This window comes from Strigops habroptila, chromosome 11 (genome assembly GCF_004027225.2).
Source record: "Strigops habroptila isolate Jane chromosome 11, bStrHab1.2.pri, whole genome shotgun sequence".
In the NCBI taxonomy this organism is placed as follows: domain Eukaryota; kingdom Metazoa; phylum Chordata; class Aves; order Psittaciformes; family Psittacidae; genus Strigops; species Strigops habroptila.
This window is the reverse complement of record NC_046360.1, coordinates 10,234,657-10,262,021: the sequence shown is the minus strand read 5'-3', so window position 1 is coordinate 10,262,021 and position 27,365 is coordinate 10,234,657. Positions and strand designations below refer to the sequence as shown.

Sequence of the window (27,365 nt, the reverse complement as noted above, 5' to 3'; positions counted from 1 at the left end):
AACCACACACAAAAGGAAAAACTAAACCCTACACATTGCTAATGACATGGATGGAAAAGAAAGGGCATTCTCAGTACATCAAGAAGCAGCAATCAATTCAACTGTGAAACATGGAATGAGATTAAGACATCCTAAAACAAGGAGTTCAGTCAGATGAACAGGCTTACTTAAATCCCCTGGGCATTCTCATTTTTGGAAACATGTCACTTCCCTGCAAAACCTATTCTGTTCTAAAACAGCCTAGCAGCTACAGTCTAAAATCTACAAGCAAGTTACCAGGAAATACTTCCACCTTATAATTAACATCTCAGCAACTAATTTCTCAGAAGCTGCTGTTGCACGAGCAGCGTGCGTGTAACAGTAGCGATCCCTGAAAGTTTCAGCCAGTCTGAAGGGGGAATACTGTTTTCTTCCCTCTGAATTTCCACCACCTCCCATTCTGCAGGAATGGTACTTGTACAAGCAGTAAGACGGTTCAGCTTCCTGGATTAACTCAGTGAGGAGATGCTATAGCTTTAAAATGCAGGAGCTTAGGCTGCCACAACTCACACGCTTACTACGCAAACTAGTAGCATACAGCTAATCTGCTGCAGCCTGCAAAGTAGAAGACAGCAGAACATAGCTATCTGTTGTAAGGCTTTCTCATGCTAACTGGTTTGTGTTCAGACACTAAAAAAATCCCGTTGTTTATACATGAAGGTTACTTAAACTGAAGCAGAATCTGAACATAATGCAGAATAACTATTCCTCTATGTGTAAACAAGCCTTAAAGTGAGCTGCTCATAAAGGAGCTCTGCTGCAGAGGAAAAAGCTATATCCAATTCATTACTGACACCTCCCTGCTTTAATGTTTCCCTTTCAGAAAGGCTGCCTGTAAATCCCTTCTACTCTCTGAATCCTCCTTAACTTCCCAGTCCCACAGGACAATGACAATGCCCAATGCCTCTTATTTTGAGAGCACCAAGAACTGAGCAGACAGAAAGACAACAAAAAGATTATGCAGAGGCAAGTAAAGGAAGTAACACACAGGTACTGCTAAGTGGCTGTGATACAGACAGTGATTAATGTGGTATCAGGAACTTTGGGGGAAAAAAAAAAAAATCCACAGCAAAGCAGCTGTCTACTTTTATACGTATCCACCTTTTGATGTTATAGGACATGAAAGACATTTTATAATGACTACATCTGCATTACTAAAAATAGCACTCCAAGCACTTCATGTCATATCTGTCAGCATTCCAATAAAGGTTTAGACTAGGAGGAGGAAAAAATACACAACTTTTTCTCCGTTCATATACTTATCTGCAATCAACATAAAAATAATTATGTTAAAAGACTGAAAGTCACTAAAAAAAGAAAAAGACCATAGCTCTAGATCCTTGCAGAATACCAGTCTCAACAAAACTCTGAAAACTAGATGGTACCAACTCAACCCTCATCTGCCTCTTAAGCACTTACTAAACCCATCATAAGTTGTGCAGAAAAACTCTGCCTATTTCATTTCATGCAGAACACTCAAAGTTGCGATTTCACAAGATGAAGCATTTAACAGCAACACCAGCTTCGGGAATTCCCCCTCATTCCCAAGAAGCTGTTTCCAGCCCAACAATGTGCAATCTCACTCAGGCCAGCTGGTCTAGTTGAAAAATCCTGAAAGACACGTTCTCCTTCAAAACTTTCCCAGCTCCCCTTTCCAGTTCACACCATGAACTAACTGCATGAATCAGTTCTTCCAATGAAACAAAAGGGCAATGAGTTCCAGGGCCAACACTACATTAAGCCATGTAACATCACCAAATGCTGCTTCATAAAGTAGACTGTTTGTTCACTATAAAAAACCTTTCCTACTTAAAAAAAACGGAGGGGGGCGGAAAGGAAGCATGCTGACAAGCCATTAGCCACATCTCTCCACATTAAAAGGTTTAAAAACCTCCAAGTAAACACCAACAAATACATTAAACTTTAATCACTTGATCTTGTGCGCATGATGCTGTCTCACACAACATTTCAGTTGACCAGCAGAAGACCCAAAACAGGAATCACCCATATTACTTCATTCACATTTGCTTGACAGAACACATAAAGGCCTGAAGGGCCTCAGTCCCCAGAACTCCGCCTTCAGTTACAGAGGGGAAAGCAAAGGACCATCCAGTCTCCCTGAGGCCTTGTGTTCTAACACTACCTTTCTTTCCTATTCTGCAGTGATGAAAAAACCCCTTCTCACGACACAGAATCACCCCTCCATAGCTTCACAAGCATATCCTCCAGTAGAAGTTAATTCCTCCAGTAGAGGTGAATAGGTAAGAAGCTGCCCCTTCCAAGCTATGTCAAGTACAATTGTGCAATCAGCTGTACTGAAGAACAACCAAAGCTAAAAATAACCACTGTTCATGAGTTATTCATAACGTTGAGAAATTTCCCTATCAGGTTCACTGCATGGCAACCCAAACACTTGGAATGAAGAGATATTGCAGAGGCAGCAGCTTCTTCAGTCAAAATAAGCACTTATAAAATTAATCCCTCACTTTCTACAGTCCTGCTTGACTTTTTCTGCCTGAATTCTCAGAGAACTCTCATCCAACCGAGGCTGGAATATAAAATGAAGGCTGCTTTATCAACTGGTTTTGTGAAATGTTTAATAGGAAGATCATTTGTATTGATGCTCTCTTCTTCCCCCCCCCCCCCCCCCCAAGCTTTAGCTGATCCGCTCATCTCCTGCCTGCTTCCTCCTCAGTCTCCACCTCTACCTCGTTTCATGTCCTTTCCACATTTTCATCCTTATTTCTGATCACACATGGTCTTTTTTCTCACCTAGCTGAACCATTAGCCAAATCTTAAGTGAGAAAACACAGGTCAAAACTTCAAGCAAAAAAATTAAAACAAAAACCAATGGACACAAGTTACATCCCTTTTCTACATGCAACACAATTCCCTTCTAACATAGCTTGGGGCAGAACCAAAGTAGTAGAAGTAGCTTGGGGCAGGAACCATAGACAGCCACATACCAACTTTCCCACAACACAACCCAGTTCAGATTTGTCCTTCAGCCGTAGCAACATTCAAAAACATTAAGGAAAGGCCTTTACAAAGGAGACTCCAAAGGCACCAGGATGTGCCTGCTCCTCGTAAGGGCCAGAATGAAGGGGTGGCCTGCAAGCAGGAGTGTATATTCACACTCCTACATCATTGCTGTCTCCTGGAACAACCTGGGAGAAGCCAAAGCTGCTCCCTGGCTTCAGTCATCTGAGCTCAGGCTTTCCTGGATCTTGCAACAGTATGAAAGTCCTGTTTGGGCCTGCAGTTATGCAAGAAACTAATACTGAAGAGGGCTTCTTAGGTCATCAAACACAGTATTCTTTCAATGATAATAACCAAATCATACACACTGACCACTGACACATTCACCAGGATGCCTATTTTGCATACCAGCCCTGAAAGGTTCACCCGCATAATACCATTCTTTTAAAAACAAACCAAAAACCAACCACACAATACAAAAAAACCCACCCCAAACTAACTCCAAAACTTAAATTCAGTGTTATAATGGAAACCCAAGTGTGAAATAGCAACAAATTAAGACTTCTATATCCAGAAGCTATAACAACGCACTCAAAATGAGTTGTGTATAATGATTCCATACATTTAAGTTAACTTTTAAGACCAAGTATTAATATTCATTTGACAAATAAATATAACTTGTTATTTGCAGGATGAACTGGAAGATATACATAGAAGACAGTGCATTTTTGCAACTGTTAGGAATAACCTTCCCACAAATGAAGAAAACTTTCAGATGATTCACCAGGTATTTATTTTAATTACCTCCCTCTTCCACCTACTACATAACCCTTGCTAATGGCAAAACTGAAAACTGAAAGGAACTACTTGCATACAGAGCTCTTTTTAGCCAATATATTGCTTCTATTCCTCATTCAACAAACTTATCTATTATACTCTACTTCTGGCTAGCTTCACTTTATTCTAAGTACCAACATGGAACCAAGCCAAGTTGTTTTCAGGTATCTTGAACATACTAATAACTTAAAAAAAATTCTCATCTTTTGGTCATTATAAACTTATCCCAGTAACAAGATTGTTTGCTTTTTAAAACAAGATAGTGAATGCAAACATATGATGTATACTATAAAACTAGATAAAGCACAAGGAAGAAGCATCATTTACAGACACAATCATAAAAAAACCCAAAAAACCAAACAAACAAACAAAAAAAAGAGACTGTGCCAATACATCCATAACAAAAAGCACACAGATCATATACAGACCCCTTTGCACATATATAGAAGATAATAAACTGAGGACATTTTATTTCTACTTTTTAACAACAAGAATTAGAAGTTGAAAATTACTGTCATCTCTTCATATGGCATTAACCCTAACGATTAAGGGTCAGTGGTAGTTTTTTATCTCTAGCTATATGCTTCCATTGAAACATTTACCAGCATTTACTGCTCAGAGAAAAAACAGTTCCCATTTGCAGGGCAAATGCAGAACCAAAGATTTATTTCATTAAGGTTTGTACCTTATTACTCATATTTATTTCCTCAAAGTTACACAGCATTTGAGGGCATTTTTGTTTGCTTATTTTGATGAAGCAGTAAAAGAGGAGGAGAAGCAGCAGCACAGGATTAATCTAAGATTAATGACTTTGCAGATAGTTTAGAAAGTAAAACATCAGTTCTGAGCACCAAGAAAGTTTGCATGGCTTTGACAGACAAAAATTATCACATTTCTTTAATGAATACCATAACACTTTAATTCTGAAACACCTTAAGTAAAGCCCACAGCCAGGCAGTAAAACTGTGTGCAGCCAAACAGCATACTGCTTACATGTCAGACAGTCTGGTTTTAAATGTTGATTCTCATAAGCAACAGGGCAAGATAAAGCTTCTCAAGCATGCATACATAAATGTTGTGGTTTAAGCCCAGCTGGTAACTCAGAACCACGCAGCCGCTCACTCCCCCCCTTTTTCTTCCCCCCGCTCCTGGAGGGAAGGGGAGGAGAATCCAAACAATGTAACTTCCACGGGTTGAGATAAGAGCAGTCCAGTAACTAAGGTATAATACAAACCCATTACTACTACCACCAATTATAATAATGACAGGGGAAATAACAAGGGGAGAGGATACAATTGCTCAGCACTCGCCAACCAATACCCAGCCTGACCCGATCAGTGATCTGGGCCTTCCAGGTAGCTCCCCCCAGTTTCTATACTGGGCACAACATGCTGTGCTATGGAATACCCCTTTGGCCAGTTTGGGTCAGGTGTCCTGTCTCTGCTTCCTCCCGGCTTCCCGTGCCCCTCCTCACTGGCAGAGCATGAGACTGAGAAAGTCCTTGGTCGGAGTAAACATTACTTAGCAACAACTAAAACCTCAGTATTATCAGCACTGTTCCTGGACTAAAGTCGAAAACACAGCACTGCACCAGCTACTAAGAAGGAGAAAAATGATTGTTGCTGCTGAACCCAAGACAATACATAAGGATTTCAACATGACTTCAGAAGCATTGAACAGTGTTTTCACTTCTGTAATAACCACCTTTCATTCCATAGAAGAGCCTTCCATAAAACAGAAAAAGCATGCAGAGCAGCAAAGTAATTAATTCGGGCAGATATTGTTTCACAAAGGACAACTGAAAAGGCAACAAACTGAACTTTACACTAAATCACCAAACATTTTTCATTTATTTTTTACCCTAAAATGTCAGATGCAAGATAGTAACAGTGGTTTTCATGGGACATAATATGTCAAACTTGACAGTACTATGGACACTGCCAAAATCAAAGCCCTAAAGCAGATGCTGTCAAATGGGACAGGAAGCCGCTATTCATGGGTAAGAGGAAAGTGAAAGGGAAGGAGAAGCAAAGAAATGAAGTCAAAGAACGGGCCCGGCTTCCCCTCGCACAGGGTCTGAGTAAATCCTGGTAAGGAGGCCCCCTCGCAGGGGGACACTGAAAGGGCCTAGGGAAAACGAAACACCGGGGACCACGGACGAACCCAGGCAGCAGGGGAAAGACCGGGAAGGACTCGCAGAAGAGCTCAGACGGGTGGGACACAGACACTGGGGCGCGGGCGGCCTCGGGAGCAGCGGGAGCCGCTGAAGCTCCTCCGGCAAAGGCCGAGGCCCGCCTGCGGCCTACTCAGCGCTGAGGCCACAGCCCGCACTCACATCTGACTGACGAGCTTCTGCCGAAACGTGGTGCTGCGCCAGTCGGTCTCAGGCCCAGTCACGTCCATCCCTGCCGCTGCCGCTGCCGCTGCCTCCGCCGCCCGCCGCTGCCACCGCGCTCCCCGCCGCCGTTCCGCCACCCGCAGCCGCGGAATTGCCGCTGATCCACTTCCGTCGCGCTGAAGGCTTGAGGGAAATGGAGTCCTGGCGCGAGCTCCGCCAACTCTCGCGAGAGCTACCGGACCGCGCGGGGCTCTCTGGGAAATGTAGTCCCGCTACGGTCGCGCTCCCCTCGGCAACAGCGAGGTCCGGCCGCTCCAGAGGTTGACAGGTCCGGTGCGTGGCCGGGCTCACTGCGCCCAGAAACACGGCAGCGCCGCCGGGTGACCCTGGGGGCTTTCGCCCACCCCGGTTCCGCCCGCCCCTCCTTCGCGGGGCGGGTGCGTCAAGCGCCGTCCCTGTGAGTTCCGGGTCGCACATGAAGGCGGAAGCCGCTGGCGGAGGCCGCCGCCGCCGCTCTCGGTAGGTGGCGGGGTCGGCGGCAGAGGGGGAAGCAGAGGGGACACAGGTACCGGTGGGGCCGCCCGGTGCTCCGGGGAGGAGGCAGCCCCCAGCCGGAGCCAGCGTTACCCGTTTCCCCGGGGGCGCTTAGTACAGGAGCTTGCCGCGGCTTGGCTCCCCGGGACAGGACCCGAACGGGTGAGGCGGTGTCCCGCACCTGCCCGCTCGCCGCAGGGATCCCCAGGGGTGGCAGCACCGCGAGACCACGGGCGAGGGGCTGCCAGTGGCGACAGGCAGAGTCGATCTGGGGCAGGGCAGGCACCGGAATGGCGACCGACAGCCGCACGGCCACCTTCGTCCTGGCAAGGCCAAGGCAGCCCCTTGTCAAGGCTCTGCTGCTCGCATGAAGCCACCGAGGCCGCCCCAGTCAGGCCGCGGCTGAAGCCAAGGCCCTGCTGCCTGCATGGAGCCCCTGAGGATGCCCTGGCAAGGCCAAGGCCCGTGTCCCTGCACAAAGCTGACCCTGCTGCTTCACTACGGCTGCCTGCACAGGAGGTGGGGTGAGCAAGTGGGAGGGTATTGGGTCTTGGGACCTGCAAAGGCATTGTCAACAGGGAAAGAGAAAGTAAAACTATAAGCCCACTTGAACTTTCACCTCTTAATCACAGGGTTTGTATAGAGTCAGGCTGCCTCTTTTAATGATGTGCAGCTCCAGGTAGCATTCACCTGCAGAGGAGACTGCTCATTCTGTGTTCCTGATGGGGAAATATATAAGTTATGGGGTAGAGGAAGAACCCCACAGATCCCAGCAGGAACAAAATTAATGTGGTGAATAATATGGATGAATTCATGTTTGATACACAATTCAGAACTGGAGTGTGTTGGAAGAGGTCTTTGCTTTCTTACATGTCACTTAATTCTATTTGGCACAGAATTAATTACTGCTCTTTTTTTTTCCCCCCCCCCTCATATTTTAGACTATTAAAAATCCATTATTTGATCTCAGCAGTTCAACAGTGCAGGTTCAGGTCTTGCCAACTAGCTGAGTCTCTCAAGAGAACATATACCACTGGCTAATTTATAAACTGTCAATTTTAGTATAGTTATTTCTTAGAGAGCTTGATCCTGTAGAAGCTTCATTTTAAAAAGTGTAGTTCTTATTGTGAAAAAGACTTTTTTAAGGGGCTAAGAGTTTTTAAGATCATTAAAACAATTCTGTCAAAAGAATATGTTCCTCACAGATTTACCAGATCCATCTGGACATAGAACTGAACACAACATCCTGATTCTGGAAAAAAGATGGAGCCTTAATGATGGGCCACCAGTTTCTAGGGTAAGCAGGTACACCCTGCCTGAATATAGTTGATTATCACTCCTTTCAAACAAGCAGCTGCTCCATCCAGACCAGAACTTGGCTATTGAAAGACTCAGATGAAAAGCAAATCTTGTTTCAAGATTAGGAATGAGGGGAAAAAAACCCTCAAAACCAAAAGAGTAGTAAGAGATGATCAGACTCTTAAAAATATGCTGACGCCATAAAGCATTCTAGCACCTTATTGAATTTTTGGTTTCCTTATTACAATTTCTTGGTAGCATTTGGGGCACCTCCCAAAAATGCAACACAGAAAACTTTTCAATTCTGTGAATTTGGGTAAATTGCAAATTTCTTATGGGTAAGATGAGATATTCAAGTTAGAAAATTCATACTCTTTAGGTTATGCTCCTGTTCACAGGGAAGAAATATTTTTAAATATCTCTATTTAGATACTTCATGGGAGTTTTGCCATATACATATTAACATGAGATGTTTTATTCTCAGTATGTCTTAGAAATAACTTGTAATAGGCTTGGGGAAAAAAAACCACCCTGAAAGAAATTAATGCTAAAATTTGTGAGGCAGCATAGTTTGCAAAAGCTGTTTCCCAAATCACACCTTTTGGTTTCCTCCCACACTTCAAGTGTACTACTAATGCTAGAAACTGAAACTGGCTCAGAAATGCAGCATGAGGTGACATGCTTGCATGTTCCCATTAGGGACTTAAAGAAAGATGGTGTGTATAGACCTAGCAAAAGCATCTCATCATTTGATGAGTGTTCAAAATTAACATTGAGATATTATATGCTACCAAATGTCTTCATTCCCTTTTGTGGGGACTTTGGTCAAAAGGAGTGGTTTGGGTCATTTCCTGTATTTGTAGAAGGTTCCTAAAATTAAGTGGTATTTCAGGAAGAGCGGGGTTTTCCACAGTTGTGAATGCATAGAGGGATAATTCTGAAAGAAGCACTGCTGAGAAGAGCTTCTGGTTTTATTTCACCCCTTTTCCCTTTTTCTACAAAAGGCATGAAATTGGCTTAAATCATGATTGCACATAATGCTGTACTCAATTGTCTTCTGTGTAGCAAACTGTCTTACAAGTACCCATTACAAATTATCATATTGTTGATGAATTATTCCAGTATTTGCCTTCCAGTTAGAATGAACAATAGTTTTGCTTTTCAGTTTACATTGTTGGTGGCATCACATCTGTTTTCTGAACTATTTTGGCAGGCATCCAGCTGCCTCCCCATTCTGCACACTCCCTGACTATTTGACCTATTTGTTTGTGTGCCCTCTGCCCTGTCAAAATTCTGGTATATAGCCAAGTTCCGCCTATTTGCATTTGCTGAGAGTCAGAAGAACTAGAGTTTTGCCTTAGTCTTGTATCTTGTCTCTTTGTTAGGCTTTCAGCCAAATCCTGGCTTAGATCCTAATTCTGTTTACTCCCTAAGGGAAAAATGAAGGTGTGGGAAGCCTTAGGGCACAGATTTTAAACTTCCTCCAATGCCCTAAGACTTTTAAGGGCCTAATCTATTTGGATCACAGTAGAGCACACCATACTGGTTGCTTTGTATTAGAGAAAAAGTGATGAAGAAGATGGCCTGCAAGAAAGAGGACAGAGCTGCAGGGGCACTAGCAAGCAGCACTGCAGAGCTGCAGGACTGAGGGGCACTAGCAAGCTTTAAGAATGGACCAAGAGGAACCACAGAGATTTCAATAGCAAAAGTCATGCCCCTGGGTCAGAGTAAGTCCATGTATCAGAGCAGGCTGGAGACAAGCCTGGCTAGAAGTCAGCTTTGCAAGAAGAGAGCCTGGGGGTCCTGATGAGCAGCAAGGTGAATATGGTTCCTCCAACCATATTCATGAAGGGGCCAGCTTCATGCCGAGCTGTGTTAGCAAGGCAAAGCCAGTAAGTCATGAGAAATTACTATTTTCCACTTTATTCAGCACTTAAAAGCCCACAGAGCGAGAAGACTGGGTTTGTTAAATACAGAGAAGGGGAGAGCCAGCTGCCATTTTTTTTAAGCTATCCAGTGGGTACAGGAAAATGTAGAGCCAAACTCTTCTTTGTGGTGCACAGTGCCAAGGATAAGAGGCAAGTGTTAGAAGTTGCAGGAAAAGAAGTTCAGATAGGATAAAAAAAAACCAAACCAAACAAATCTGATGGTTAAGCACTCAGTTTTCCCATTATTGACAAGGATGAAGATTCTGCAGTTGACAAGATGAGGCTGTCACCATCCTGACCTGATTTTGCAGTTTTCCCTGCTTTGAGCAGGAGTTTGGACTAGAGACCTCCCAAGTTTCTTTCCAGCCTAAATTATTCCACAATTCTAAGAGCACGGGACCCCCACCAAGCTTGAACCACCTGTCCATACAGCAGTAAGCTAAACAGATTTGGATACCCGACACCAGCAAGCTCTAGTTTATTTTGGGCACAGCTGATGCACAAGAAAATATCACTATCTGCGTAAAACACCTCTTGGTAGAGATGTAACTGAGAGCCACAAGCTCTTGAATACAAAAATGACTGAGTTTCCATAGAAACCAAGTTGGATAATCCTCCGTGTATCCAGCCATTTCACTACAGTAGAGGATCAAGCCTGTCAGCACAACTATACAAAGAGAAAAAAAAAAACCACACACACTAGTAAGCATCACCCTGTGACATGGATGGAGGTCATAAAAGGGGTGAATACTTGTCTAGGTATACGTTATTCCATGCAATACCAATAACAGACTTCAGTGCTGTAAATTATCTACACTATGTTTAAAGCACAGAATCAGTGCACAGCATCTCTTACCAGAAAATAAAGGCTGAGTGTATCTATGATGGCAGCAGGGTGCATCCAGGACATATGCTGCCCAGCTGCTGGGAAGTGCTCTGAGGGTTCTGCCATTTATGGGGGACTTTTGTTTGGTTTGGGTTTTTTTTAATTCCTTGAAGGGACCAAATAGTGCATGTCTTCCTATGTTAGGATTGCCTGTAGAAGTGCACATACAGTTACTGACCTCATATGCCTCCTTCCTCTTTATGTACTGGGTACTCAATGGTAATACCCTATAATTAATCACTACACTAACCCAAGTGCAAACAAACATAACTGTAGTCTCAAATACCTTGTGCAGCCAGCTAAAACCCCTCTAGTCTGATTTTCTCTGCAAAGTGATTGGAACAAGGCCTTCCCTCCCCTTGTTTCTGTGGGGAGCATCCCACAGCACATGAGACAATACTTTCTATCTTTGCTACTGCTAAAGAAGCACAGTGAACAGAAAAGCGTTTCTCATCTCTTCCACTTTAGGGTCAATCCTGCAGTACTTAGCCACTGAATCTCACTGTTAACAGATGACCAGCACTGAGAAACTTGCACAAGAAGAGAGGAAATAAAAAAGGATTACTTGGATTTCTAGGAACTTGGCTCAGTCACAGAGTTAGTTTCTCAATAACAGAAGTAAGAGAACAAAGGGGACTCGAGAATATCCTGCAAGCAAGAAGCTGACAGTAGAGAATGTCAAAATAGAGGGAACTTAGCTGCACAGTTCAAGGGATTGTGCATTTATATTAGCTAGCAAGTGCCTGCCTAAAGCTCCTTCATTCACAGGGACAGATGCCAGCCTGCAAAAATGGTGTCTCAAGGCCTAAAAGGCAGCAAAGTTCCTGAGTGTTCAGGAAGGACAAAGTGAATAGAAGGTTTTCTGCAGTGTGCAAGAGGCTGAACAAAGCTGTTACGTCTCTCCATGCAGAACTGTACTGCTTGTACTCCATTTAGATCTTTTTTATTTTAATAAAGGGCAATAAAGATTAAGCAAAAAACACATTTGAGGAGATAGTGTTAAATTATTTTCAGCTCAAAATATACAGAGATTATTCAGTAAATTTCCTTGTAATTTTTAAGGCTGATGGACACTTACAAAGCATAACAATTCCTAAATACCTTAACAGCCAATCCTCCCACCCAGCTGGTACACCACACATAAAATAGCACACTTCCACTAGATGTTTGGACAGTAATAAAGGCACAGAGCACACAGGTCACAGTAAGACCACACAGTCTGAGAAGCAAGGTACTGTGCTAACACTAATATCCCTCCCCAGGAAATCTATAGTCAGCATTTAGAACAATACCCAGATAAATCCACAAAACTATTGGCTCACCAAGCACACCGCACTTAATCCAGAAAACTCAAACACCAAAACCACCCCACTTCTCTTTCAAAACAGCCTGCAACACAACCCACTAACCCTGCTTCAACAACCACTCTTTGTAACTTCCTACTCAACCTAACCCCAGCTGCTCCTTGTACACTATTACAAAGCTGAGCACACTCACTAATCAGCTAAATGAATCTTGCTGGCCATCTCTCACAAGCCATTTAATCGTCTTCTACCCTTCTTTGTCTTAAGGTCTTTTCTGCCAGCTCCTAAGACTACCTAGGTAGGAATTAAAAGGCTTTTAGGTCAAAGAAGAGGACTTCACCACCTATGTCAGTCAGACATCTTAGACTAACACCACAAATGTTCATCTTTAATTGTATACGTTGGGAACAGTTCATGAAAATCATTGCAGTGAGAATTTTTCTAGTCTGTTACCACTGTTAAAGCTATGACACCAGCCATGCATATTTGTTTATAAGCCTTGAAGCCCAGTTTAGGAGAGTAGGGAGGTACATGTAACAGGATAGAGGTTCTCTGAGTAGCCACAGTTTATCATAGAATAATAGAATGGTTTGGGTTGGAAGGGACCTTAAATATCATCTAGTTCCAACTCCCAACACCCCACCACCCCCCGGGTAAATTAATTACAGTGTAGTTAAGAAACTTCATGTTTCCATGTACAAAAAGAACTTAAGAGTGGTGGGAAGTTTTAGACAATATACACTGTGCTTGCTCAGTAGTATTCTACCCTTTCTCCACAGCAGTACTGGCATTCAAGCTACACACCCAAAATTGGTTAGAGCAAATAATTATAGATGGCAAAATACTCAGAGGTAGCTCTAGAGAGTGGTGATTTTCTGTGTTGTGGTGGCTCCATGTGCCAAACGCACGAGGCAGCTCTTCTGTTGATGTAGATACATGAGTGACCACTCTGATGGACAGTGCAGCTCACCAGTGATGACCAAGATACAATCCAGGACCAGAAGTTGAGAACAAGAAGCCACTGCCAAAGTTCAGAAAATAGAGTGTAGCAAAATATCTGTAGGCTCAGCTGTTGACTAGCCAAAAATCAGCTCGGGGGGGATGGCTCAGCTGCACTCCCAGCATCTGTTTGACCACATGGGGCTTACACAGGTCTGCTGGTAAGCAGGGCTGGTTTGTTCAGCTATTGCTAACAGTTGTGGGATAATTCAAGTCCATATCTAGTAGAACTAGCAGTGAGATAAACTCCCTACAGATGTCCCAGACAGCCCCATTTGTCACTTAAAGCTGTGCAGATACTAATGCTCACAAAGGCTTCAGAATCCCTGAAATTTTTTTTTTTTTTATTTTTTTTTTATTTTTTTTAATTTCTTTCATAATACCATTTGATCCTCATGGTTCCAGTTACCATATCTGTAAGTTTGGATCCATATTTGTAAGATTGGGTCTTTACCTGCTGAAAGCTTCACCCCCTTTCTGTTCCTTTTCAAGATTATTTGGATACAGACTGTATTCTGGATAGTAACTGTCTACAGATCTATTAATTAAAGGTAGATTTAAATAAGGCTTGGCATGATATATGTTTCCACTCTACCCTGCATGTACCTCTCCCTCTCCTGGCCTCTCTCTGGACATGTTTCTTATCTTTCTACTTCTACCATACATTTCTTTGCTAACACTTGTTACAAAGGTTCAGTGGCCTGTGTAGCTTTAATACCTCTGTCATTCCCAGGCAAAACCAGGACAGTGTCTCACTTACTTCTCCCTAGCCTCTCTTCCACCAATGGCTACACTATACAACACACTGTAATATTGTGTCAAAGGTCATGCTGTTTCCCCTACCCAGCAAAAGTCTCTGAATTCAGAAAATAGTTATAGAATCATAGAATAGTAAGGGTTGGAAAGGACCTTAAGATCATCTAGTTCCACCCCCCCTGCCATGGGCAGGGACACCTTGCACTAAACCATGTCGCGCAAGGCTCTGTCCAGCCTGGCCTTGAACACCGCCAGGGATGGAGCATTCACAGCTTCCTTGGGCAACCCATTCCAGTGCCTCACCACCCTCACTGTAAAGAACTTCTTCCTTATATCTAACCTAAACTTCCCCTGTTTAAGTTTGAAGCCATTACCCCTTGTCCTACCACTACAGTCCCTAATGAAGAGTCCCTCCCCAGCATCCTTATAGGCCCCCTTCAGATACTGGAAGGCTGCTCTGAGGTCTCCACGCAGCCTTCTCTTCTCCAGGCTGAACAGCCCCAGCTTTCTCAGCCTGTCTTCATACGGGAGGTGCTCCAGCCCTCTTATCATCCTTGTGGCCCTTCTCTGGACTTGCTCCAACAGCTCCATGTCCTTTTTATGTTGAGGAACCAGAACTGTACACAGTGCTCCAAGTGAGGTCTCACGAGAGCAGAGTAGAGGAGCAGGATCACCTCCTTCCACCTGCTGGTCACGCTTCTTTTGATGCAGCCCAGGATACGGTTGGCTTTCTGGGCTGCAAGCGCACACTGCAGCCGGCTCATATTAAACTTCTCATCAACCAACACCCCCAAGTCCTTCTCCGCAGGGCTGCTCTGAATCTCTTCTCTGCCCAACCTGTAGCTGTGCCTGGGATTGCCCCGACCCAGGTGTAGGACCTTGCACTTGGCTTGGTTAAACTTCAAAAGGTTGGCATCGGCCCACCTCACAAGCGTGTCACGGTCCCTCTGGATCCCATCCCTTCCCTCCAGCGTATCAACCGAACCACACAGCTTGGTGCCGTCAGCAAACTTGCTGAGGGCGCACTCAATCCCACTGCCCATGTCGCCGACAAAGATGTTGAACAAGACAGGTCCCAACAGTGATCCCTGAGGGACACCACTCGTTACTATTTTCCAACTGGACATCGAGCTGTTTACCACAACTCTTTGCATGCGGCCATCGAGCCAGTTCTTTATCCACCGAGTGGTCCATCTATCAAATTGATGTCTCTCCAATTTAGAGACAAGGCTGTCATGCGGGACAGTATCGAACGCTTTGCACAAGTCCAGGTAGATGACGTCAGCTGCTCTGCCCCCGTCCATCAGTTCCACAGTTCATTTGTTACATTTATTTCTGCTTTTTGATTCAATGATTTTACAGTCTTAGAGACTACTTCTGATACAGCTCTCTAAATAGCTGAAAAGATGCAACCTTTTTTAAGCATTAACCACATTAAACCACAAAACCAGAGTTAATGCGCTTTATCTGAATCCTTTCCGCATTTGGACCATATCTCACCTTACTTTGTTTCTGCTGTATTAATTCCCTTCTAGTGAAGTGGGAAATTTCTGATCAAGTAGTAGTAACTCTTACTCTTCAATTGCCTTTCTTACTATATGATCTCCCTTGCCTCAATCCATGACTTTTAATATTCCCCAGAAGCAAATCAAATGATACAGTAATGTTTTGTCTGTTTCAAAAGCAGTCATCTTATTTCTAGGAAAAGCCTCTACCTGACATGAAAAATAATCCATTATTCATCTCTTCAGCTGATGATGGATAGTTTCCCCCATACAATCGACCTGAATGTGCTCCTGACAGAAGGCTGTCTCATCAGAGCTCTTCTTCTGAGCTGCTTGCCTTGGTTGTCCTGGCAAAGAGCAGACAACAATTAATATTTCAGTTGTTTTGGTGCGGTTTTTTATCATCCCATTTACCATGCAATGCCACCTAGCTTCTTTTTGGTTTGGCCAGTGTAGGGTAACTTCCCTCAGGCAGAACAATAAACATTTTTGGTTTTCTTGGGGTCATCCAGATAGCTCCTTCCTCAGTGACCATAGACAGAATACCCTGCAGTACTTTGAGAGCTTTCCAATGCTGCATTCACTGTCTATAGCTGGCACAATTAAACAATGGTTCCATTTCTTCCTTGTTTGTTTGGATTTGCTGGGTTTGTTCTGCTTTTGCTTCCCTGACTGCTGATGACTTCTTGTGACTGTCCCTTGTGCCATTAAGCTATTTCCCTGACCGTTGGAGGAGAGGCTGTTATAACTGCCTTAAGTAGCCATATGAGCTAAGTTATTTCCTTTTGCTGATGTGTTTTGGGGTAGGTTTTTTTTCCTAATGTGCTCTGACAACTGGGTAGAGTCTGTGAGCTCTAACTGCTACAACTTCTGACATTCTTCAAAGACAATGGAAAGGGTAGATTACAGGATGGTAGAAGAGGGCTCATGAGATTTTGAGAGCTTAACCACAGACATAAAATGCAAGTCACTTCCAGCTAGCTTTTTCAGGTGTTTCCCCATGTGCCATTGGGGACCTTTCTACAGTGTCAGTGGCAGCCCTAGAAAAAGGTACAGGATAGGCCTCGGTGGTGCCTACACTGGAGGAAATTCCAGCAGGGAATCATGGTGAAGTGGAAAACAGTTGTGCAGGCTAGCTTGAAGTTGTCACAATAAAGAAACTCACTTTTAAGCCTACGGTTTCATATAGTATTTTATAGAATGACGGAAACACGCTCAGCTAAGGAAAATGAAAAAGCAAAGACAGAGAGAGAGGAGAGCTTTCAGATTCTGTGGTAAAATATCAAGAGAAAGATGGAAGGTGCAGTTGATATTGCAGCAAAGTTATCTGAGGATATTAGGCAATTTAGAATTTGGCAAAATTACGTCCATTCCTTCTTACAAATGATGCAGAAATGAAAAAGAAAAAAGGTGTTCTGGTTGTGGGTTGGGAAGTGAAACTCTTGCTAAGAAAAAAAAAATATCCCCACATGCTACATACTCTGACTCTTGGACTGAAAACCCAGGAGTCAGAATACTTGTTTGAAAAACCACATTCTGCCACTTTGGTGTGCTGATGTACACCTGCCTGTCATAATTCAGAATAATTTCTTCAGGGTAGAACTGACTGAAGAGTTGGACTGATTTCTTTTCTGTGACAGGCGGGGGTCAGAGGACCATTTGTAAAGCAAAAGGCACAAACCTTTGCTGATTCTGTTGTCTCACAGATTTCATTCTGCTACAGCTGGTGGCTGAGCATTTCTGCCTGGGATGGCGGAGGATCAGGAGCTGACTCAGCCACACAAAGCTCAACTCGAGCCCTCCCTTCAGCAGCGCACCAGCAACACATACCGCAGTGCAGAGCACTCTCAGGCCTTGCTCAGTGGCTTGGTATCTCTCCGAGACAGCAGCATCCTCTTCGATGTAGTTCTGGTAGTGGAAGAGAAACCTATTGAGGCTCATCGCATACTTCTAGCTGCATCCTGTGACTATTTCAGGTACACTTCAGTATGGCAGTAACAAGCATGTGTCTGAATGTTACTCAAACCTGCAGCATCCAAATCTTCTATCTTGGCACACTGCTTCTGGATGTAAAATTGGACCCATAAAATGGAGCTGAATGTGTTTCCAAATACTAAGTATGGCCTTATTCATCTCTGTTATTTCTCTACAGACATAAAGCTCTTGTTCCTGCACACTGAGCTTACCTCCACTAAATTCACTGCCTGTGGTACTTTGAGGTGTAAAAAGAGGAGAGACTATCTGAACAGATGTCTTCTGTATAAATGCACTCTGGGTGACTTTTAATATATCCTTAGCATTGTAAGACTTTGCACACTGTGGTGATCATTTCATAATACAAAAAAAGTCACTGGAAGTGGGTCACTCTGTTACGTGCCTATAGTGTGACTCACTGTCCATTAAACCAGGCACTCCCCTGTCAATTTGACTAGCAGTTTCTTGAAGTGACTTTATTTTCAGAGAGCAAACAAACAAATCCCAAGGCAATCCAGGCAAACTTCTAACTGGAGGAAGAACTGCTCTAGCATACCAAAAATTCCTACAGTCCAAGTTCCTCTGGTTTTCCTCTTCTCCAACACCCAGAGTATCTGCCTCTACCCATTGACTATCCTGTATTTAAGTCTTCACATAAAGCTGTGAATCTTGCCTTTCAGATGGCCCTTAACTGTTTTCCTGCAGAATGAAGAGTATTACTTTCTTAGGTCCCAAAGGCCTGTACTCTTTGTATCACTGGCTTAGAGAAGAGGTAATCCCATAAAAGTGTCTGGCTAGGCTTTTATCTTTCTGAATATTTTTTATGTTCCCAGGACAACATAAGATGAGCAAACTGAAAAGAGCTTCAATGCAAATCTGCCATAGCATGTGCCATTGTCTTTTTTACAGAGGAATGTTTGCAGGAGGACTAAGAGAGATGGAACAAGAAGAAGTTCATATTCATGGCATCTCCTACAATGCGATGTGCAAAATCTTGAACTTCATTTACACTTCTGAGCTGGAACTCAGTGTGAACAGTGTACAGGAAACCTTAGCTGCAGCCTGTCAGCTTCAGGTGAGGTGCTGGGAGATATGGCAAAAAAGAAGCAAAAAACAAAAGCAACAATAAAAGAAACAGAAAACCTGGATATCTGGTTAGATGGAGGGTTAAGAGGTGAATAATGGGTCTGATGAGAAGAATTTCTTTGAGATGCTTTTTCCACTGGAACTGTGGAAGGGTAGGAACAATGAATGAGTAGTTGCACATCTCATTTGTGTCAGTGGTTTTATTACTTACAAACATTTACCATTTCATCTAGAGGACTATTTTGTGTAGCACTCACTTCTGCTGATCTGCTTATGAAAGAGAATACTTCTGGCCCATGGTAAAGGACAGGGCTTGCTGCTCTGAAACTGCTGTGCTGCTCAGGACATCCCCCAGATTGAGTGGACAGGCACATAACCTTCCCTGACCCCATCACTACAGGAAATCCTGCCACTACAGTTTCTGCACTAAGTGCAGAATTCAGTGTGCCTTTAAGATGAGGTTTTTCTCTAATTTCCCCTGCAGCTAACTGCTGCACAAGGCTTTGGTACTAAACTTTAAACTTTCTGAGTGCTTGCTTTGGTTGGTTTCTACCGACTCAGCACCACTCTGTAGCAGAGGGGCTCTTGGACAGCAGTTAGTTCTTAGCAGTTAGTTCAGCAGATTAGTTAGTTTGCCATCAGTCGCTCCTGCCAGATACAACTTCAAATTGTATTCAGAAGATAAGATATTAATTTTCCTTTCACATGGCTTCCTGTGCTCGAGTGATGCACATATATTTGTTACAGATACAGTCTTTGATACAGTATGTCTATCTATAGTGCTCTGAAAGAACAATCACAAAGTGACTATAAACCTGGCTTTCACCATGTCCTCCCAGGCAGCTACAGTTTGGTGCCATGCTAACAAACCAGACAGCCTGGCTGTCAAGTGTCCCATGTGTCTTCTTGGAAAACACACTGCTGTTGCACATGAAGCCAAACTCATAGGTTTGCAGTACAGGGTGGCTAGAAAATCTATATTATATTCATCTACCTACCCATGTTGAGTTCTTTTGCTCTGGAGAAAGGTGAATTGGGCGCAAGTGAACATGGTGATCAGACTGTGAGGAGAGCAGTCGTCTTGTGGACAACTTTTTTACAGTCATCCCAGCTTCTATCACCTGTCTCTCGAGTGTGAGGTAAGGGGTGTCTGAAATGAAAAGTATCTCTCTCTTGCAGATTCCAGAAGTCATTAAGTTCTGTTGTGATTTTCTCATGTCCTGGGTAGACGAAGAGAACATCCTTGATGTATACAGACTAGCTGACCATTATGACTTGAGACATTTGAGTGATCAGCTGGACTCCTACATTTTGAAGAACTTTGCAGCTTTCTCAAGGACACAAGTGTACCGACAGCTACCTTTGCAGAAGGTCTATTCCCTTCTCAGCAGCAACCGTTTGGAGGTTAACTATGAGTTTGAAGTTTACGATGGGGCACTTTTTTATCATTATTCTCCAGAGCAACTGGAGACAGATCAGGTCTCCCTGATGGAGCCCCTTAAGCTACTTGAGACAGTTCGTTTTCCTCTGATGGAACCTCAGATCCTGCAAAGGCTTCATGACAAATTAAGCCCATGTCCTTTAAAAGATACAGTCGCAGATGCATTAATGTACCACAAGAATGAATGTCTTCAACCAATGCTTCAGAGCTCCCAGACACAGCTGAGATCAGAGTTCCAGTGTGTAGTAGGATTTGGAGGGATGCATTCTACTCCATCCATTGTCCTCAGTGATCAAGCCAAGTATCTGAACCCCTTGTTGGGAGAGTGGAGGCACTTTACAGCTGCACTAGCTCCCAGAATGTCGAACCAAGGGATTGCTGTTCTCAATAATTTTGTATATTTAATTGGTGGAGACAACAATGTAAGTGGCTTTCGAGCAGAGTCAAGGTGTTGGAGGTAAGATAAGGATAATCCTGCTATTATTTTTGTTACCACCCTGTTGCCCATCTCAGAGTCAGTAAGACAGTGCAGTCTATACGCTTGCTAGGTGAAAGATTAGGAACTGAGCAGGGGCCTCACTGAAGGAAAACACAAGAAATAAAGAAATGAGCCTCACAGTAACAGGAAGCTTCCAGCAGAGCTTATGGGACAAAGCCAAGCCTGACAGGGGAGAAACAGTACTCATTCAAGAGTATTACGTGTTCTACTTTCTGTCTTGTTGGAGGGGGGAATTATTAAAGGTGCTGAAAACAGTAATGAACCTAGAATCCTAGATTGTCTAAATGCTCTTGAGCTAGGATTTTCTAGAAGTACTTTGTGTCTAGTTTTGGTCCCAATACAAAGGGATTTAGTTACCAAAAAGGATTTTTAAAGAAAATGCTATTACTGGTTGATTTTCAAGAATTTGTGTGCACAATAGTGGCATTCCAGGGTCCTCTTATATTCTTTTGTGCCAGGAAAAGGAGCAGGAGGAAGGACCAGGTTTAGACCTTCATGCTCATTACATGGCAAAACCAGATAAATACACTTTTGACTTTATACTGTGGTCATCTTTACTAGTTTTACTGACAGCAGTGTATAAGATAATGGAAACGCTAGGCTTTTATAGCATGATTATGTCAGCTAAAATACGTCTTCTAAAAACAGAATAAAACAACTTTGCTAATAATAAAATGCTGACAAGGCCAAATTTCACTCCACTTACAGCTGAGCTCAGTTTCAGCCAAAAACAGTACAGTAACCCACATCTGTGGTGCTGTCTGGTATTCCAGCAATGATTCTGTGGCTGTATGAATAACTTTCTTTGATCTCATTCTTTTACAAGGTATGACCCGCGACACAACAAATGGTTCCAGATCCAGTCTCTACAGCAAGAGCATGCTGACCTCAGTGTCTGTGTTGTGGACAACTATATCTATGCTGTCGCAGGCCGAGACTATCATGAAGACCTGAGGGAAGTGGAGAGGTATGACCCTAAAAGCAACACTTGGGAATATGTGACACCTCTGAAGAAGGAGGTAAGTAGTGGATTAGCCACACACACTACTACAGTTCCCCAGTTCCTGATTTAATCTTTTTAGATGCTTTTCTCATGTGTAGCTTTAAACCTGCTGATATTCAGATGGGAAACAGTAGCTTCTGTATATGGGATATATGAGTATCAAGAAAGGAGAGTAATAATTTATGTAAATAACATTTTGAGGTTAAATGCCTTTTTTTTTTCTGTTTTTTTGTTGTTTTCCCCTGCACCTTCATTGTGTTAATCCTTAAAACTATTTAAAATTGAACACATAGCCTCTGGGAACAGGAAGTTTCCATTTCTCCTAGCCAGGTAAATTATGAGACATGGCAGTACAAGCTTGTCACAGTCCTGAGAAAATGCTTTACTCCTGATCAGACAAGATACTGCCCAGTAAGAGGGTAGATCAGTTTCTATAGACTACTTAGTTCCTGGACACAGAAATGAGATTGGGTAACAAGTTCTGATGACAATAGCTTACGTGGTGCAGAATCCCATCTAAGCCAGCTAAACATAATTTCAAATTACTCATTTGATATACATGAGTGAATAGGTCTCTTTTGTCATCAGTACCCTTTATCCTTCAAGAACAGCTATTGCCGAACTAGCAGTCATGACGCCAGAAACCAGCAAATGGTGTAGTGACATGGGAATTGGGATTATAAGTGCAAGAGTTTGTTCTGAGTTTTAATACTGCTAAAAAAGGCAAAAATTTCCATTTCCGTGTTAAAAGTGTTGCAAAGGAGGAAGATGAATACAGCAAATAAATAAATAAATAAAACAAAAAACAACTGCTTGATGAATCTCGGTTAGGGAAGAAAACTAAAATCCTGAGTAATCTTTCAAGAAACTATGCGTCAGTGCTGAGAATATAAAAAGCCTTAAGATCCAATTGAGTGCTACTGAGTAGGGTATCTTGCATTCCTGATAACACTGCTCATGTAAGAAAAATCTCCACAAAAAGACTAGGGAGAAAAGTAATAGTATGACTGATCTTCTAATCAAGGAGTAATAAAAATGAGACCCCCCCCTGCAGCTCTGGAAGTTTTAGACATTCTAGTGTATTTCATTCAGATATTTACACTAACAGCATAATCACCTAGAAAGGGATTTTCTGTAAGAAAATCCTTCCAGATGTTGCTATCTGCATAACTCATAAAAAATGTTACTCCCTTAATGTCTACTCTGTACTTTGAAACTGGGAGAAATACATAAAACCAGAGCTCAACCTCTTGCTTTCCCATGCGGTGATACAGGTATATGCACATGCTGGAGCAGCACTGGATGGGAAGATGTATATTACTTGTGGGAGGAGAGGAGAAGACTATTTGAAGGAGCTACAATGTTATGACCCAAAGATTGACCGCTGGGACGTTTTAGCAGATGGTCCAGTGAGACGCGCTTGGCATGGGATGGCTGCGCTGTTAGGAAAGCTCTATGTAATTGGAGGAAGCAACAACGATTCTGGCTACAGAAGAGATGTTCACCAGGTGGGAGCATGTCATACCTGTGCCTTTCCTGGAAGAGGCTGTTTCTTGTGGATGATTGCACTCTGATGTAATGTCTTTCTCCCACTAAGTAACTGTCTGCCCAGCAACAGCTACTGCACCAGCTCACCCCACTCAATTGCAGAAGTTGCAGTGATTTATTTACTGCTGTCTTGAATGCACTGTCTATCCCACAAAGCATTGAAGCTCTAGCACTCGATATTTTTATCAGTTTTAAAACATCTTTGATGGATAACATTCAGTGACATGCACATACCCAATGAGCAGCACATCAACTAAATTTACTTTACATTGTCTTCTCATGTGTTTTTTTTCCTAAGTCAAGGACCTTTGAATTACCAATATGTAATTGCAGGACAGAGCTGTTAAGGATATGTCGGATGGCAATTATATAATGCAATCAAATGTACAGTACCTGATGATAAGTGATGGCTGAAGAGAATTCTCAAGTCTTATTCCAGCTTCTAGAATTGCTAGAGACATGAAAAGAAACACAAAAAGTAACTGTTCTTAGAAAGCCAATGAAGATGACAGAATTACATCTACCTGAAAAGCGTATCTGAATAATAAAAAGGTGCTTACAAATAAAAGCAGTTAGCTGAGAGCTACCCAATAAAACCTAAAACTTCCCAAAATATGTTGCAGAGACAGCTTAGCAGATTTGTCATATTTGTATGTTCCTAATGCAAACAGGTACATTATGTCTGAGCTTGTATTAGCATGTGTCCCCATCTCTTTCACTTTTGTATACAGTTTTTGAATAACATGCAGCTTTCACTCCAACAGCAGGGTCAGAATTTGTGATTCAAAGCTCTACGCAACTATGCAAAGTTTTCTGCCGAGTACTGTACTTCTGCTACATAGTGATAGGCTCTCTCCATTATCAACACCCTGTCAAAAAACTGATGATATTGCATGGCTTCCTAAATAGCTTGCCATATGGCCAGCCTCTGTCACTAAGATACAAGTTCAATTTTGGCTAATCTCTGGGTTTTCTTATAGGTTGCCTGCTATAGGCCAAGCACTGATCAGTGGACAAATGTATGTCCACTTCCTGCAGGACATGGAGAGCCAGGTATTGCAGTCTTAGACAACAGGATCTATGTCTTGGGAGGCAGATCCCACAACAGAGGAATCCGCATGGACTATGTCCACATTTATGATGCAGAGAGAGACTGCTGGGAGGAAGGACCCCAGTTGGAGGATGATATTTCTGGGATGGCTGCCTGTGTCCTCACTTTGCCAAGGGCTATTTTAATGGAAACAGAGAAATGGTTCTCAGAATGGCATGCAGACCGCGTGAAGTATCACCTTGACTTTCCATCAGAAGTTATGAGCGTATCAGACTGGGAGGAATTTGACAATTCAAGTGAAGATTAGAAAACGTTAATATTTATTTTTTTGCCAGTGAATGAGGAAACTAAGGCTTGAAGAAAATACTTAAGAGATTTTATATGTCTTTCTTATATACATAAATCAGTATTTCAAGGTTTGGAAAATAAGTGTTCTGCACAAATGCCATTCACAGTCAACATCTGCCCATCTGCAAGTGTTCTGCACAAAATGCCTCTTACATTCAGTACCTGCCCACCTGCCAGAAAGCAGCATTTTTAAAGTAACCACAGAACTGCCGTTTTCCCAGTTAAAATATAGAGGTTCTTTTGCTTTGAAGGAGACTTTTCTCAACCTTCAGCGTGGACAATAAAAAAGGCACAGAAGGCTCGGCTTGACTAGCTTCTTTCCTTCCAGCTTTTAGCTTGAAATAGCTTTTTGAGAGTTGGGGTTTTTTTTTTTCCCCTTTTCTTTTTGGTAATAAAACTTCCTAACCACCTTAACACAGGAAGGTAACACCTAGTGTCTCCCTCCTGTGCCGGGTGTCAGACAGCTTGATTGGTTTTTCAGCAAGACTGTCAACATACAGAAACAGGAACAGTAGCAAGAAAGCCTGAACCTTCATCTCATCTGGGCATGCAGCTATCTTTGTAACTGGGTTAGAGTCTGTGAACTGACACCCACTCCTGAACTTCTATACTGCAAGTTCTGTCAACACAGTGGAACTCTCTCTGTACAAATTATGGCAATCTCAACTGTCAGACACATTTGTTCACAAGCATAAATTAATAAATCCTTGTCAGAACTTTTTTAACTACTGTCTCAGTTTTATTAACTGTGGTCTGAAAGGTAGTGAGCTTAATTAAATCCTGTAGTACTACATTAGAATCAGTGAAGTTACACCAGCTGAGGAGATGGCAATTTTTTTTCACTCTTTTAGTATATGCTTTAGAAGAGAGCAGAGATTGGTTTGCCACAGTAGAAGAAAAAAAAGTAGTAAGATAACTAGAGGTACTGAAGATTAACACTGGTCCAGGACCCTGCAGTAGCTGAAGTAATGCCAGGAACATAATACAGAATTACTTCAGCTCAGAAAGATAAGGCATATTAATCTTTCCTTCGTGAGGCCTTAAAATAATCGGCTTCTGACTACCATTTTGCTTACCATTAGTTCAGAAGCTGATTTAAAGGCTGAACCAGCGTGATACCTGAATAGTACAGGATCCTTCCTCTTAAGAGAGGCAGGAAGTAACCCGTGCCACCAGAAAATCATGACAAACTACCAGAAGCTTTTAAATCTTGTAGCAATAATGGGGTTGCAGAAGAAAGGCAAAACCAGTGACAATCAGAATGATATGAAGCTAGTGAAGTATCATTACATCATGACAAATATTGCACATTGACCTGCTACTTCAGAGAAATTGAAGATATCACCATTACTTGGGCATATTTTGTTTATGAAAACAAAGATGATTTCAAAATGGACCTAGATGACTGTACACTAGTAGACTGGGCTTCTGGAAAAGATTCAAGAGTATTTGTACAGGTCTTTTAATAAGCTTAAAAGCTTATTAAAAGAGGGGCATTTGTCAGGTTTTTTTTCTCCAGCACTGTCAGTTTTCATCTCAACCTCTGAACCTTTGCCAGTTGGCAAATAAAACACATGACCCGGTAACTGCAGGAAGCCCTGATGATGAGCTGCTTCAGAAAATCTTGATAATGAACTCTGAACTGCACATGGAGTCTGGAAATACAGACTTTACTACACTGCAGTACTGGAGACTGACCAGTATTCCTATTTTGCAAACAGAGTTATTTTTAATCTGTGGGAATTTCATGTAGCCCTCAGATGTAAGGACAGATTTCTCGGACCTGGACATCACTAGAACGACTCCTTCCAGACTGCAAGTGTTGCAGTGGCAATTTGTTTTGTCTGCAAACAACAAGTGATTCAAGACTTGTGCTCCAGGTCATATTCCAGACCCAGCTGTTCTAACCAAACCCAGACATCTAACTCAAGTCTGATGCTTGCAGTGCATTTTCAGTTTTAACTAGCACTAGCTCAACAGACCAGTGATACCCTATATTATACAAGTGAAAATATTATTTAGCCTCTTTCATGATAATAAAGTAATCATTCTCTGCCTGGCTTCTTTTCCTTTTCCTATGTATACCACCAATATATAGAGGGTATTACTTACTATTACAAATAACCAAGCAGATAGGCTAATTCTTAAATTACATAGGAGAATATAAGACATTTGTGAGTAATTATTAAGCTAAAGAAACATCTTAAGAAAACTCATGTTTGGTTGGGGTTTTTTTTCCAAGCTTCTACCCTATCACTCCTGTGTTTGAATACTGTTTTCAGCCAGTCAGGTGATTTTCCATTTATCAGTATATGCAATTTTGTGATCGCATTATTTACTAAATGTTGCAGTTGGATGCTGTGCAAAGCAAATCAATATAAGGCTTAGAATGCAATTACAAGGAAATTACTTTTCCTTAAAGTGGATTATCTACCTTAGAGAGAAGTGATGCATTATTTTTTTCTGGGTTTTGGCGGTTTTGGTTTTGGGAGATTTTTTTAGTTACTGGTATAATATCCCTGAAGTGACATGAACTAAACCTAAAGGCAGGTATTACATATTTTGATTTGATAAAAACAAAACTTCTGTTGCTTTCACCCCAAAAAATTCTTTACATCTGAGCGTAATATGACTGCTGAAAGTTATGGTATGAACTATCTTACTTGCATGTATTTATTTAGGTAAAAAAACTCACAGACTTTAGCTTAAATCAAACCATCCTAATCATTTAGCAGTAGCTCATTTTAGTCTACCATGTACCTCTTGAAACTAATACATAGGCTAAACAATAATAAAATTGCTTTGCTTTAAGATTGGAAATTTTATCTAACTCAGCAGATATAAAGCACTTCATTCTTGTTTACTACAGTTACCTATATAAAGAAATTGCAGGAGAGATTACAGATTGATACAGAGCTGTAATTTGTATTGATCGGTTTTCCTATCAAGAATGATGCTTCAGGAACTCAGCCTTCAAAAGCCCACTTAAACTTTGCATTGTCTCAAGAAAA

The 27,365-nt window shown here is 42.3% G+C and overlaps 2 protein-coding genes across 11 annotated transcripts in view; one reads left to right on the top strand and one right to left on the bottom strand.

Moving 5' to 3' along the window:
- The window catches only part of MED15 (mediator complex subunit 15), a 31,993-nt gene extending 25,417 nt beyond the window's left edge, over nt 1-6,576 (bottom strand). For all 5 annotated transcript variants that reach the window (XM_030501430.1, XM_030501425.1, XM_030501426.1 and 2 more), the window contains exon 1: nt 6,191-6,576. In XM_030501430.1, coding sequence (XP_030357290.1) covers nt 6,191-6,258 — 68 coding nt within the window. In that variant the 5' untranslated portion in view covers nt 6,259-6,576. The remainder of the gene's footprint in view (nt 1-6,190) is intronic.
- A 53-nt stretch (nt 6,577-6,629) lies between these two features.
- On the top strand, nt 6,630-25,079 carry KLHL22 (kelch like family member 22). Of its 6 annotated transcripts, XM_030501421.1 has the most exons (8): nt 17,290-17,380; nt 17,557-17,623; nt 18,059-18,150; nt 18,288-18,453; nt 19,644-20,362; nt 21,231-21,423; nt 22,682-22,915; nt 23,936-25,079. In XM_030501421.1, exons 4-8 carry the CDS (start codon nt 18,292-18,294, stop codon nt 24,311-24,313), a joined length of 1,686 nt encoding a protein of 561 aa, XP_030357281.1. In that variant the 5' UTR covers nt 17,290-17,380; nt 17,557-17,623; nt 18,059-18,150; nt 18,288-18,291; the 3' UTR covers nt 24,314-25,079. The 6 variants fall into 6 exon arrangements, with proteins under 6 accessions (XP_030357277.1, XP_030357276.1, XP_030357281.1 ...); XM_030501417.1 differs by lacking the exons at nt 17,557-17,623; nt 18,059-18,150 and adding an exon at nt 6,630-6,712 and having other exon boundaries at nt 17,128-17,380; XM_030501416.2 differs by lacking the exons at nt 17,557-17,623; nt 18,059-18,150 and adding an exon at nt 6,634-6,712 and having other exon boundaries at nt 17,111-17,380.
- Nucleotides 25,080-27,365: the final 2,286 nt, after the last annotated feature.